The 15,463-nt window shown below is 40.3% G+C and overlaps 1 protein-coding gene across 5 annotated transcripts in view; it reads right to left on the reverse strand.

Annotated features, from left to right (window-relative positions):
• Positions 1–3,531: 3,531 nt before the first annotated feature.
• nckap1 (NCK-associated protein 1) overlaps positions 3,532–15,463 on the reverse strand; it is a 40,235-nt gene continuing 28,303 nt past the window's right edge. For all 5 annotated transcript variants that reach the window (XM_039783478.1, XM_039783477.1, XM_039783476.1 and 2 more), the window contains 10 exons: positions 14,062–14,192; positions 13,795–13,892; positions 13,327–13,420; positions 12,399–12,481; positions 10,931–11,011; positions 10,721–10,814; positions 9,408–9,524; positions 8,253–8,362; positions 7,092–7,181; positions 3,532–6,073 (listed from right to left, as the gene is read on the reverse strand). In XM_039783478.1, coding sequence (XP_039639412.1) covers positions 5,957–6,073; positions 7,092–7,181; positions 8,253–8,362; positions 9,408–9,524; positions 10,721–10,814; positions 10,931–11,011; positions 12,399–12,481; positions 13,327–13,420; positions 13,795–13,892; positions 14,062–14,192 — 1,015 coding nt within the window. In that variant the 3' untranslated portion in view covers positions 3,532–5,956. The remainder of the gene's footprint in view (positions 6,074–7,091; positions 7,182–8,252; positions 8,363–9,407; positions 9,525–10,720; positions 10,815–10,930; positions 11,012–12,398; positions 12,482–13,326; positions 13,421–13,794; positions 13,893–14,061; positions 14,193–15,463) is intronic.

The raw sequence follows: 15,463 nt of genomic DNA on the forward strand, positions 1-15,463 counted from the left end.
TATGTTGATAATGACCTGAGCTGGTGCACACATGTAACAAATGTCTGTGCCAGAACTCATCAGCGTCTCCACTTCCTGCGCAGACTTAAGAGTGTTTGGGGTCTGTAAAAATATCATGTTAATCTTCTATAGAGCAACAATAGAGCCAATTCTTCGGTATGGTATTACCAGCTGGTTTGGGAATTTGACAGTCAAATCCAAAATTCTGATTTTCAATCTGGTTAAGACGGCAGGCAAAATTATGGGAACACCTGCACCTCTCAACTAGGGGTGCAAGATATATCCACTCAGTATCGTTATCGCAATATCACACTGTGCAATATTATATCTAGGGGTGCAAGATATATCGACTCAATATCATTATCGCAATATATAGATAATAAGTGTTGCAATAAGTACGCAATATTTTGTTTTAGTCGAGCGCTGCGTCTCATCCGTTGGCTGTGTGGCTTAGTTGTGTTAGATTTAGAGGCCGCTTGAAACGCTGTAATGATCATGTTTCATTGGCCAGTTAGCGTGCCACTTGCACATGTTAGTGCACGTCAGTGCACGGGTCCACTACGTGATAAACCCTATGGAGCGTACCACGGGTCCACTACGTGATAAACCCTATGGAGCGTACCACGGGTCCACTACGTGATAAACCCTATGGAGCGTACCACGGGTCCACTACGTGATAAACCCTATGGAGCGTACCACGGGTCCACTACGTGATAAACCCTATGGAGCGTACCACGGGTCCACTACCTGATAAACCCTATGGAGCGTACCACGGGTGTGCATATTTCGACAGAGTGACCGTGTAAGTGAAGAAATAGATAGAGACAACTAAACGGAACGAATCAGAGAAGCGAAAGAAAAGTTGTGTCCTGTTCTCTTTATATATTTATTTTATACTGTCCAACCAGTAGAACATGTCCTGTTCTGTAGACATGGCCCTTGTTTATATATTTTATACTGTCCAACCAGTAGAAAATGTCCTGTTCTGTAGACATGGCCCTTATTTATTTATTTTATACTGTCCAACCAGTAGAACATGTCCTGTTCTGTAGACATGGCCCTTATTTATTTATTTTATACTGTCCAACCAGTAGAACATGTCCTGTTCTGTAGACATGGTCCTTATTTATATATTGTATACTGTCCAACCAGTAGAACATGTCCTGTTCTGTAGACATGGTCCTTATTTATATATTTTATACTGTCCAACCAGTAGAACATGTCCTGTAGACATGGTCCTTATTTATATATTGTATACTGTCCAACCAGTAGAACATGTCCTGTTCTGTAGACATGGTCCTTATTTATATATTGAATGGAATTGATTTATCAGTTGAAATAAACCTTGTTTTGTAAGAAAACTTGTTTAATTTGTTATGAATCTATTTTGATGCGTTTTCCTGTAACGTTTGTAATTTTGTATGTTTAAAAATATTGAAATTCATATCGATATCGCAATATTCATAATACATATCGCAATATCACATTTCGTCAATATTGTGCAACCCTACTCTCAACCCACAGGAGCTTTTTGATCAGGCAACAATCAGGCGGGCTAAGCCCATTCTATCTGATAACTCTCACGTGTTGTCTTCACAGTTCGAGCTGTTGAACTCAGGAAAGAGGTCCAGGGTTCCTCTGTGCAAATAGAACAGCTATAAGCACTCATTGGTTCCTCTCTCAGTCACGCTCATTAATGAGCAGCGATGAATGTATGACTGTGAATTCATTCATGTATATCTGTGACTGAATGTATGTGTGATATGAATGGAGGAATGAAGGCATATTTATACTGTAACTGAATGTATGGCTATTTATGAATGGATAAATGAATGTTTATTTATGACTGAATGCATGGATGCTTATGGAAGTAGGAATGAGTGTTTGTAAGGCATGTATGGGAGAACAGAAGAATGTAGGAAGGATGGCTTTTTTGCACAAGTATAGAAAATGGTAATTTGCAATTTGCATAGCTCTTTGAGTAGCCCAAATGTACTGTAATTAATTAGTTAATTGTTTTAACCCTGTGCATGTTGTATGTTTCTGTTGTAACTCTTGCAGCAATTTCTCCTTGGGGAGACTAATAAAGATACTTTGACTTTGATCGGACTTACCTTCCACAGCCTGGCTTACAGCCAACAGTTCAGTCTCATCGCCTGGCCATACGGAACCATCCTTCTTGGAGGGGCTTGCCTGCGGTTGCTGGATCACAAATGTAATGTAACTATCTACATTTTATGATTTACTAGTTTTTTAAATACCAAAAGCAAACTGTGCGGAGCTTAGCGCCGCCCATGACGATTCTGATTGGTTTAAAGAAATGTCATTTAACCAGAGCGTTTTTTCCTCCCAAACCCCGAATGCTACAGGGCTGCCAACTCTCACGCATTATGGTGCGTTCTTTTTGTCTTGTAATCGCGACTTGTAGCTCGAGCGTGACGTCACATCCGACTCGAAAAACGAATAACCGCGGGTTGTTGCATTCTTTTTGTCACACAATACTACGAGTCGGAGAAAAGATGGATTTTTGTAACATTTTTAGTAACATTTAGGATTCTATTCACCCAGTTATTGACATATTACACATATATTTCACAGTTTGATACCTGAAAATTACGTTTTGATTAACGTTAACGTTAGGCTACTGCTCTGCTTTCTGCTCAAGACTCGGCTTAAAGCCATTGTTGTCATATAGCAACCGAGTGTCTCTAGCCAATTTCAGCTGCACAAGCTACAAAATAACTAATTAGGCGGTATTTAACTCATAATAAGACTGTAGCGACATGCCTATAGGTAGCAGTATACAGCGCTATGTGTACGACTTCTTCATTTGGTTACAACAAAGACAAAAGTGCTTAAAATTGTAGATAACCACAATGTTTACTACTTTTACATTCTGGCTTCTGTTGTTTACGGCGCCCATAATTGGAGTTGGCCACACTCTATATAAAGGGCGCTAGTAGAAGTTATCTCGGTATGCCCCCTGGTGGCTTATGTAGGTCAGTGTTTTTGTAATTCTCAAACGGGACAAATTTAGTTAAACATGCCATGTAATGGGAACTAATAATTTTGTGCAAAACCTAACCTGAAATAAATAATAACGAAATAACAGGTACAGCGTATAATTACACCAGGTGTTAATACAGAGGTTTTGGGCCCAGTTTCTTTACGTAGGAAAATATGTATGATGTTGGAAACTGGTACAGCTACTTTTCAAGCATTTCACCATTTATTCTGTAATAATTGGCTTTCATCAATTAAGTGAGCGTTGAAACATTAATCCCATTCAATTAGACAATTTACTGTTTATGTATTTGTTTTGCAATAGTTTAGTTTACTTTAGCAGTCTATTGATATACAAGATCAAACAGGGTTAGACTTGCAATATCACTTGATGACGCCAATTATCAAAACTGGTCCATCCAAAAAAAAAAATAAAAAAAAAAAAAAGTGTTGCCACTTACCAGTTTTCACTTCACCGCATCTCAGCCGAGGCCACGTGCACCAACCACCGTCACACACACTCACAGCTCAGGTCTGACACAGCCCTAAAGTTTATTTTATTCATGTCATTTAAGTTACACGGTGGAATCAGACACACAAAAAAAAGGTTAGAAAGAAAACAGCAATCGTTCCATATCAAATAGCAGAATGAGTCCATGGATCTGTCCTTACATGCTTGTAATGCATAAAATCACAGTAGAAATAAGACATGTAATCTACTGTAAAGTGCACACACGTCATTTACTAGATTTGGGTGTATTACTGCTATATACTGTAGATGTTGCTTTTCGATTCCAACAGTCCTAGGTAAGAGTGCAGTCCTGAATAGTATGCAGTACGAGCTTTCAGACAGAGCCCTGGTAGTTTAGGACCACATTAGCAGAGGGCTGGCATAAAGGGGGCATGGTTTGGGTCTCAATATGTAGCCCTTTCTATGCCTTGATTGAGGAAAAAAAGACAGAAAAGAAAACCAGACTGCACTTTGTAAAAGTCGTCTATCTGTCCTAAAAGGTCCCATACAACCACTGGGAAAATGAACCCGCTCATATGGGAAGATCACTGAAGGACGCCCCATCGACCACAGTTTACAAATCCAGTGAAACGTCACCAAGAGTGTAGATATATATACATTTTATTTTTTTGTCTTATTGCAGCTCCAGCTTTTTGTAGACTTTCACAGGTCTGAGATCAATTAGGATTTACTTGTTTCTCTGTGGAGTCGGTTACATTTTACTTTAATTGCTCCTATTAAAGTTAAGTACTAAGACATTTATCAAACCACGGCGTGTAAGATGGTGGACCCTCAACAGCTGCTGTCAAGGTGCCTTTGAGCAAGGCACTATTCCCCCAGCTGCTTCAGTAGGGCCTGTCGGTGACCAGCACTACAAGACTGCAACTGTAAAAATTAGACACAGAAAAGCTAAATGTCCCTCAGTAAAGATGAAAAGTTTAGTCCTCTTTTCAAAAGCCAGACGTTGCAGTAAACGATTTTGCCGGAGATCATATACATTATATTTTGCACTGGCCTTTTCATTTCTACTTTACACCACTGGAGAAAAAGAGTAGCACCTACTGCACCCTTACCTAATCAGAGAGTTGACTAACAACAGCTGTGAGGAATATTTGCAGGTTTCTGGCTGCAGGATGGGACGCCTGCTCCATGCCTATACCGTAGTATTACTGCAGTACTTTTTTTTTAAAAAGTTTGTTCCCACTGTAAAAGTTATTGTGTAACCCCTTCTGTTAACAGAGCTGCCGCCGAGTCAGGCGGATTGTTTCCAGAACTTCTATTGTCCAAACCGTCCACTTAAAAAAATGGCATTTCACCCATTAATACCCAAACACTCCACCACTTCCAAGCCCTGATACACAACTTTTAGTGTCAACACATTTGGCAAATCGTCATCATCATCATTGTCGTCATCATAAAAATAACAAAACAAACATTAAAAACAGACGAGTTCAGTTCACATCAAAGTAGAATACAGATATTATATCTTTACCCACAAAGAGGTCATGTTACGACTAGCTTGAAAAAAAAAGAAGAAAAAAAACATCACCATGTTATACAAGTGTGTGTGTGCGTTTGTGTGTGTTCACTATGAAATGTTGAAAGATTAGTGTGTATGTTGTTTTATATCTGCTCGGGATGTCTGTCAGTGTGTGTATATAAGTGTAAACTTACATTAACAAGCAACATGTCTTTCAGTATCAACACAGGAATCCTAACCCGTCTCCTCTTCCATAAAGCCAAAAAAATTTAAATAAAAAAATCACATCAGCATCATTTGCATTGCTAAAGTAAGCATCCAAATCCATTACCACATAGAAGTTGTCAGCTGGCCACTAAAAATCTCAAATCTTTCCACAAAAAAAATAATAAAAGAAAATAATATTAATAATATTTTAGTGTCAACTATATATATACTATATATTTATATTTTTGTTCTTTTATACCAACCAAACATATGGTATATTACGTGTTGCTATGGTTATGGTCCCTGGCAACATCATGAAAAAGTACAATGATTAAAAATAAAGAGACTGATCCCCCAACTTCATCCAGCTAGTGTGTGTGTGCATTTTTGTTTCTGTTCATATTTAATTTCAGTGTTTTTTTTTGTCGCCTTTTTGCACTGAATTGTGGGTGTTTTTGTATGTTCTTTTGGCGTTTAGTGTATTTCTTCTGTATTTAGAGTGAACTTGTTTCAACTCTACACGTGTAGCATGTTACGTGTGTCAACATTTTTGGTGTACATGTAACACACGGATGCTTTTTTTTGTCTGAATAGTACACGTTGAGGCATTGTAGGCATAGTTTAGTGGGTTTAGTTTGTTTTTAGTGTTTGCCATTAGTGTGTATTTGTCGCTGTGTGTATGCGTCTATGTACGAGCGGCTGACGCTCTGATGGTAGACAGCGTGGTAGGTCTTCGCTGTGTGTTTAGAGTGCGTCTATGCGTTGGCACTGATGCTCTGTTTATAGACGGCGTGGTAGGCGTTTCGCAGCAGCACGTAGGGGAAACAGGACTCCAGCAGGTCCATGGTCAGGAAGGGAGACTCCTGCACAATCTGAAACACAACCGACGACACAGACAGACTGTTAGAGAATAGAAATAGTAATACAGTTATTCTCATAATCTCACTCCTGATGGATCAGTAGCAGAATCTGGCCTTGACTTGAATACCTAACCTGTTAGGTTCAGTGTAAACGAGCAGCTTTTTTTCTTCGCCCGTTGTTATTGTGGTTCGTTTGGCCTGGAGTTAAAGCGGGCAGTCGAACACTAGTCTCGCATTGCCAGACCTTCCTCCACAGCGCTGCGGAGGAAGGTCTGGCTAGTCCACACAGAATTCGAGGATGGGAGGAAAACGTGCTCTGGTTTATTGGCATTTCTTGAAGCCAATCACAATTGTCTTGGGCGGCGCTAAGCACCGGGCAGAGCCACGGTGCCTGCTGCAAAATAGCCTCGGGAAGGAACTTGTTTTGGTGGAATGTGTGTACGTTCAAAAGTTGTTTTAGTCGTGCAACAGAAAACTCAGATTGGACAGATAGTCTAGCTAGCTGTCTGGATTTACCCTGCAGAGATCTGAGGAGCAGTTAACCAGAGTCCTCACAAATCCACCGGAATCCCGGAAGTGGAACGTCGTAGATATAGACTAGTCGAACCCTGGTGCAGACCAAACAAGCACACTGACACCACCTGAAAGGTAGGGGGGCTTGGTCCGCTTCTTAGCGGACTCTGGTGGGGTTTGTTTTTGGTGGGAAGGCAAACGTAGCAATTCAACAGTAATACCTCGCCTCGTTTTCATCTGGCATCTACCCGTTTGTGACATTATTCATAATTCATTTGCAATCTAATAATGCTCATAATCAGTTATATCCTGGTGAGCTCTTTGTGACGCCAGCAAACATAAATCTACATATTACAATCATTTACGTGCTGCATAAACTGTTGTTAGTCACCAAGATTTGGTAAAAAGCCAGGGTTGAAAACAAACTGGACCTTAGTAAGCAATAATGTATAATTTCTCTCTTGCTTTGAACCAAACCGAACTACAGGCGTGAAACCCCACAGTCCTTCTCTCTCACCATGTCCAGCAGGAGGTAGACAGATTCTCTGTTGCGCGTCGTCATCTTGTCAGTCTCCTGGCCGATCTTCAACAGGCTGGATGAGGCCAGCTACACACACAGACAGACAGACAGACAGACAGACAGACAGACAGACAGACATGTTAGAGAGATTGTTTTTCATCAAGAAAATATTGTTTCTTCTCCATATAAGTGTGAAGTGAATTTCTACAATTTCAGCAAAATAAAATGTTAATCAGTGCGTGTTTCCATTAACTACCTTTACGTAAATGCATTAAAGAGGTTGTGACAAGATTACAAAATTAATGGAGAAGCAGTGCCTTTGCAACATCCTGGCATTTGGTTTTTGCTGCTTGCTGCCTAAAATGCCATTTATGTTGTTTTTTTTAATTATTTTTTTCCTTTAAATGCATGGCTTTGTGTCCTCTGATCCATATGTCCCATGCAGGGCCTGAAATTAACACCCGACCACGCCCCAAGTGCGGGGGAATGTTGCCCTCTACCTGCCACGTTGGCAGGTAGCCAATGAGAATTGAATGATTGATTAGTTGGTTTTTGTCACATTTCAACCAAGTCCACCATTTCCTTGGATTTGAGCTCAATACGGTGGCGTCACATAAAAGAGTAACTGATTATATTGATTTCATAATAAGTTGACAGCACTGAAATGTGTATTCTTGACAAGTTCAAGAACGATGCTCGTGCATTTCCTGTATGGCACCTTTATAAGGCAAAACTAAAATTGGCTGATAAACATCCTGTGTGGCGAGTGGATTTTACCATTCGTCTGCCACAGTGGCCGGTGGCCAAAAAAAGTTAACTTCAGGCCCTGGTACCATGTGGTGTTTTTTATCAGCTGCTATAGTGACACAGAGGGGGGGTGATATGCAACAAAGTGCCCCTATTGTGGTCACGTACCCCTCTAATAACCTTTTTTTTTTTTCTTAAAACAGAAGCATTCAAAATAAAGATGCTAAATGTCTCAAATCCACCATAATCACACAAGTAAAGCCAACCTTAACATTTTTACTGTGAAATTTCAGCTAGCAGCTTAACGTGACAGCCTTATGTCCTATGGAGGTATGAGGGGAGCAGGATGTAAAAAGAACTTGTCATATGTTGGTGACAAAATGGTAAAAACTAAAATCTTTTTCATCTTACAGCCAGGAACTCTTTGAGGCGGTCCTCTATGCTCCCCTTGTGGATGGTGAAGAGAGCAGCAGCGATCTGGTTGATGGCCTTGGCCAGGCAGTGGATGTTGTTACAGTGGCCTGTAGGGGGCAGCAAACACACACGGTTAGTGAGAGAACAAGACGACACCATCTGTATTTGAAAATCAATCAACTCCGGGTTAATTTCTGACATGCGTGTGGCTCTTTAAGACTTCCAGAGAAGAGAGATTCTCCAGAATACAAAACCTGGAACCGCCAGCTCTGCGGGGAAAATATGGATTTCTTTTTTTGTATTTCATGCCATTATGTGTGTATGTGAGATGCATTACGAGGATGTGAATATAAAGCATGTACTGTAATTTAAGGTTCACAAAAGGGTTGGTGTGGCGTTTCTCGATGTGCTGTCGGAAAACCAATTGCTGGCCAATATGCAGTCTGCATACTAACAATGGTGGAGCCCATTACAACTCATTATCCCTTTTCAAATGACCCTTATTAACAATGGTGCCTCTCATTTCAAGGTTGTTAAGAGGCAATGTCTTGATAATTCCTCCTTGAGTGACTGGTCTCTTTGATACCGTATCAAAAGCCTCATTGAACCACAACAGTGTGTCTCTATTGCCCCTAATATCAGGTTTATGTAACTAAATAACTTGTTTTTCTAAAACTCATGCAACAAAATAGGGTTAAACAGGACAGTGGGTAAACTGACCTTTAAAAATGTATTTACATTTGAAAAAGTGTACGTATTGAAGATGATAAGGCTAAAAAAAAAAATTAAGGTACACAAAAATGAATCAATCTGAGGGTACAAGGTTGGTCTTATTTGCATGCAAAACAGGCTCTTGCCATTGATGCAGTAAATTAGGTTTCCTACAATGTGTAGTATTTTCTCCTGCGCTGCTTTCAGGCTCAGAACTCGTTCTATGCCACAAATTAGGGCTTGATATTTTCATTATTTAAGAAACGAAAAAAAAAAAGTTATTACGGGTTAAAATAAGCGGGAAATGGGGGAAGAAAAAAAAAATTTTAATTAGGCCATTTGTAGCACAAACACACTGCAGTTCAACCGTGTATTACAACTTTTGTTCTAAAAAAGAGAATCTGTGAATACCAGAAACAATACAATAGCATGGTGTCCTACCTTCTATGGCGGGGCTGTACTGTGACATCACGTTGCTGGCCAGCGTTGGCAAGGAAACCGCCACAAACACCATGAGCAGACAGGCGATCTTATACTCCTCCTCTGGGCTGATGTTCTCTGCACAGACACAAGTTCTCTTTTTTTAGACATTGCCGACTTCATCGGTCTGTTAAAGTGATGGCTTTCTGTCATTCAGACATTAGGTGACTTTAATGTTCCCTGCGGCTTTATTCAGACGTGACGGCACATTTACAGAACGAGGGGGGAGAGAGAGAGAGAACAGCGGTAAGTAAAAAAAAAAAAAGAAAAAAGAAAGACTGACAGTAAGCAAGCATTGAATGACAGGATGTTAAGTTGGGACTTGCGTTTAATTCCGTTTTGCTGACATGCTGTAAGTAAAGCTGGATATTTATTTATTCACCCACGCAGTTGCAACGAACGAACATTGGAAGATCGATCTCCTCAATGCCTTAATAATTGGCTCTTTCACAGGGTTTCCTATTTTATCAAACTCATTTTGTGTGTAAGAGATGATGATTGAGATAATAAATGTGTACAGGCGGTACAAGACGTGCATTAAATCTTCCTCTCTGCAGCCTTTCCGTTAATCTGACGGCATTCAATTCAGACTTGAGCCGCGTTGGAAGTGACGGAAATGTTACGAGGTCCGACCTGGTAAGATTGCCGTCGTGCCCAGTGTGCTAGTTGAGACCGGTTACTGCCGTCAGAATAATGTGCATGTCTGATAAGCCTATATTGTTGTAATGGGTTGGCTGTGATGTAATGTGTATGTATTGTGTGTTAGTGTGGACCCGAGGAAGAGTAGCTGACTGCTATGGCATCAGCTAATGGGGATCCTTTTAATAAACAATAAACAAACAATGAAAACACACACACACACACACACACACACACACACACACACACACACATTAATAATAAATTTCATTTATTAGGCATAACCGTTCACTTTAAAAAAAATCACCAGTTGTTTGCTTACTTCACTGGTAGCAGTTGTAATTATGACATGACAGCTTTTCTATCAACAATGAATCAAATGTAATATTAAAGGAGTTGCTTGTAAAATTCTGCAGCTTTAAGGAGCTTTTTGGTGTCTCTAAGCTCTTTGTTACACTATAAACTGCTCTTATCAATCCCTGCAGGCCACACACACACACACACACACACACACACACACACACACACACACACACACACACACACACACACACACACACACACACACACACACACACACACACACACACACACACACACACACACACACACACACACACACGTTTGTGTCTCACCACTTTTCTGTGAGGACAGAGCCACCACCAGGGCCGGGTCGATCTCACAGGGTAAACCTGCTGCCGATGACAGCTCGTAGACATTCATGGCCACCTGGAGCCAGACACAGATTCATGCATACACATGAGGAGAGAGAACATACTGTGAGTTAACACTGACATCAGGTTAAGAGGTTATTGTATTTTTAGGTGTCAGGAAGTGTGTTTCACCTTCATGTCCGTCTCTCTGGGAATGTGGTCCTTGAAATCCTCCACTGAACTGACCAGGAAAGGAATATGACAGGATAACACCTGGACAAGGCGAGACAGAGACAGTCCGGTAAGAAAGTGATCCAAAAAGTATGCTTGGTCCAGTTAAAACCAACCCTGGTGTGGTTTGTTTGGGCTGATGTGAGATGTCTCGATTGACAGCAAAAAAAAGACCTTTTGAAAAAGAGGGTATTTTTCTGCTCTCTAATACCCCTTTTCCCACCGGTCAAAAACCCACTAACACCTACTAGCATCTGGCTTTTGTCTTCAGTGGGAAAGGTTACAATCAGCATTCCTTCCCAGGACAAAATGACTCTGCAGTAGTCACGGGTATCTATCAGCTCCAGCTCCGATCAGCAGTGTTGGAACCATGACGCCTGCGTGGACACGCTAATTTTCTGTCCGTCCGTCTCTATGCAAGCAGCGCTCAGACATCCAAATTAGTCAGCACAGAGTTTAGAAGACAGACTTAAATAGGTAAAGGATATAAAAAAAAAAGTAAGCGCCGTTAACATTTTCACTGGCCTCCATGCTGCTTTCTAAAAGGTGTGTGTGTGTGTGTGTGTGTGTGTGTGTGTGTGTGTGTGTGTGTGTGTGTGTGTGTGTGTGTGTGTACACGCTATTTTGAGTGGGAAAGGGGTCTAAGTGGACGGTCACTTCTGGTGTGGTTGTAAAGCTAACGGACCTACCAGTATATTGTAGTAGTAGATATGTGATTTTAGTATGATTACAACAGCTAAACTACTAAAATATCCATCAACTGATCGGGAATTGTTGCAGATGCGATCTTAAAATCAAAATGTATAAGCATTTTTTATTGTATAGCAGTTTTTGTTTATCAACCAGACAGTCCAAAGCAGTTAAAACTATCTGCTGTACTTGTATACCAATGTGTACTTTGGCGGCTCATTTAGTCCGTTAAAAAGTGTCTGACATAGCGATCACACAGTAATACCTCCCAGAATATTCCCGTACAAGACGCCTCTTTTTCATCCTGCGTCTAGCCGTTAGTCATTATTCAGAACGTTTGGTTGATTTGCAGTCTAATAAACTGATCATGCTTAGAAACAGTTATTTCTTCATGGAGTTCTTTGTGACACCAGAGAACATAATACACATTAGAAGCATTAAGTAAGTGCTGCATGACCTGCAGACAGTCATCAGAATTTGATTTCCCTTCGTGGGTCCTGATGATGCAGGATGACATCACCAAAACTGTCCAATCAATGAGTGAACTGTCAGTCTGTAGGACCTCATGTTTATTCCTCTTGGTTCATTTGTAAGAAGTCAGTCCGAACTAAAGGTTAAAAAATTAGAACAAATTTTATTTTCTGATTGGCACAATAATATGTGTGCGAGTGTGTGTAAGTGTGAGTTTGTGTGTGTGTGTGTGTGTGTGTGTGTAAGTGTGAGTGTGTGTGTGTCTTACATCTCTCAGAGCCTCCTGAGCCAGGGAGCGGAAGGACAGGATGACACCAATGATGGTCATTCTCTTCAACACACTGTCCACAGCTACAAACACAGAAAAAAAAAACTTGTAAATTAAGCTTCAATGGTCATTCTGACAAACTGGTTAGTAAATCAGTACACCAACGTTTATATCCCACTAAATCAATAGTAATTGAGTAGTTCACCAGTTGAGGAAAATCCCATTTGCTGCTTTCATTTGCAAGCGAATTAAGTGTTCTTGTGTTTGGCTTTCTTCTTGCATCCATATTGTCTTTACAACAAGTGTTAGCAAAGCTTTAACAATACAAGAAAATACAGACATGGTTTCTCAAACCAACGCTGGAAGGTAGGGCTGGGCAATATATCGATACTATATTGATATCGTGATATGAGACTAGATATTGTCTTAGATGTTGGAAATTGCAATATCGTAAATGGCTTAAGGGTTGTCTTTTCGTGGTTTTAAAGGCTGCATAACAGTAAAGTGATGTCATTTTCTGTTACCAGACTTCTATTATTTTTACCTTTACCCACTTAGTCATTATATCTACATTATTACTGAAGATTATTTATCTTAAATCTCATTGTGAAGATATTTTGTTAAAGCACCAATTGTCAACCATATAATATTGCCACAATATCATCATCGAGGTATTAGGACAAGAATATCGCGATATCCGATTTTCTCCATATCTCCCAGCACCACTGGAAGGCTTTACACAGACATGAAACAAGTCAGCACAGCAGGCCGCCAGCCGAGTTAACACTAGCTGTCAAACACACAAGATCTCCGTACAACGCATTCAAAAGATATTTGGCATCAAGTTAGGAGTTGCAACAATATCATAACATAGCAGTCGTGTGAACATGTACTATGCGTGTGTGTGTGTGTTTGTGTGTGTATTTACAGGTGAGTTTCTTGAAGAGGGCCGCCATGTGCTCTGGTTTGTCAAAGCTGGTTCTCATCTGGGTCAACACCTCCATGTTTTCTACCACCAGTTTCTAGATGGAGACAAACACGAAACAGTTAGCACTGAATTAAAAAATATATTCATGACTTCACGTTTGTACAGTAGGATTATCCTTTTCCTTTCTTTTTTTTTCTCTAGGTTTTCAGCTTAGTGTTTAGGCCTTTATTCATCATTTTAAAGTTCTCATTTGTTGAGTATTTATTCAGCTATAATGTGTTCTAACTGCATTGCACTGTAGCTCATCAATGGCACACATATTGATGAATAGCTCAGCAGTTATCGGCATTTAACCCTAACACAAAATTCCTAATTTTTACCATCACCAAAGTCTAGAAAGCAGTTCCTGTGGCTAGTTTAATTTTGTATATATGTCTGTGATATATATATATATACATATATATATACCTTCAGCTCAGCGACCTGTGATGAGATATGCCACATCAGACTCTCACTGAGGAACTTCATACCGTACGGCCCCAACAGCTCAGACAGCGAACGCATCTCTGTGAAAACACACAAATAATTTAAACAAAAAGAGACTAAAAACACAATGACACCGATTTTTGTTATTAGCAGAAAATCCAAAATGCGTCAATAACAGCAGCAGTCAAACCAAAAAACTGTCACCAGTATTAAGTGGACACATAGGACAATTTGTGTGCAGGTTTGTACCAGAGATGTCGGAGTATTCCTCAGCGTTGAAAGTCAGTTCGTTTTCTGTGGGCAGGTTGACGAAGGCCTTCATGGCGGGGAAGTAGGCGATGTGTCCGTTGCTGACCTGACGGAGCAACGTCTCCAGATACCTGCACACACAAAATCCTTTCTCAGTATCCGTTACATGTTTTAGACCTCCCGTTGATTAGGGAGTCCATATTAGGAACGTCACCTTTTCTGAATTTTACAACCCCAAATCCGCAATTATGTTGCTTAATGGGATTTGAATCCATCTGTAGGGGGTTTCTGTGCTAACAGCAAAATCCCATCACCAGAACACGTATCTCAGTACATGGCTGCTTAAAGGAATAGTTCATCCAAAAACAATATCAATTGCATAAAGTACTCACCTCCCTAGGCTCTCTATGCTCTAGTTTTCTATCGAATGTCGTTAAGGAGAGGGGAGAGGGGAGAGCTCGGAATAATGAAAGCACATCAGTGCAAACAGCCTTCGAATGAGGCCGAACAAAAGACAGCATGAAATGCTATAAAAAAAACATCGGAAAATCCATGTGCAGCATTATTAAAGTATCTTGTATCAAATCGTGGGCTCATGGAAATACAAACAAAGTGAAGAAAGTGCTTTGTTTAGCGAAATACAAGACAAAGGGTTACAAGTTTTTCAAACTTTTTATAACCATTTTTGCTGTCTTTTGTTGGCCTCGGTCCAAGTCTGTTTGGACACAGATATGCTTTCATTTTTCAGGAGCTCCTTAACGCCATATGTATGGGACCATATTATTTAGGCCTTTATTATATAGGACAGCTGAAGATGTGAAAGGGGAGAGAGAGAGAGAAAATGACATGCAGCAAAGAGCCGCAGATCGGAGTCGAACCTGCGACAAGGACAGAGCATTTGTACATGGGGCACACGCTCTACCAGGTGAGCTATCCAGGCGCCCCAGAGAGCCTGTTTGTTTTTGAATATGGTGATACTGAAAGGTATAAGCCCTGTAACTTATTCTCCTGAACTCCCCCCCCTAAATCACACAGAAAACAATGTCCAAAAAACAAATGGTCATGAACTTTAACGGCAAATGCAAAAACACAATCCTAAAGTTTCTGTGCCCAAATAGTCAAAGTCTGGTAGTTAGTTGTTTGTGCTGTCAAATAAAAAAAATTATCTCCTTCTGTAGAGCACTAAAAATGAGAGGAATTTGTTTTATTAGTTGTTGTGATGAATATAGTTTCTAACAACTGGCATCTATAGACCCAGACTCCAAGGAATTATTGTTTGAGCATTAGATTACAAATTGTATACTGGTGCAGCCTGTACAAACACAATGCATAATTCTATGTATATTTTTATGAAATGGCACTTACTTTATCCATTCCTCTTCACTGTCTGACAGCTCATCGT

This window comes from Perca fluviatilis, chromosome 19 (genome assembly GCF_010015445.1).
Source record: "Perca fluviatilis chromosome 19, GENO_Pfluv_1.0, whole genome shotgun sequence".
NCBI classification, from domain to species: Eukaryota; Metazoa; Chordata; class Actinopteri; order Perciformes; family Percidae; genus Perca; species Perca fluviatilis.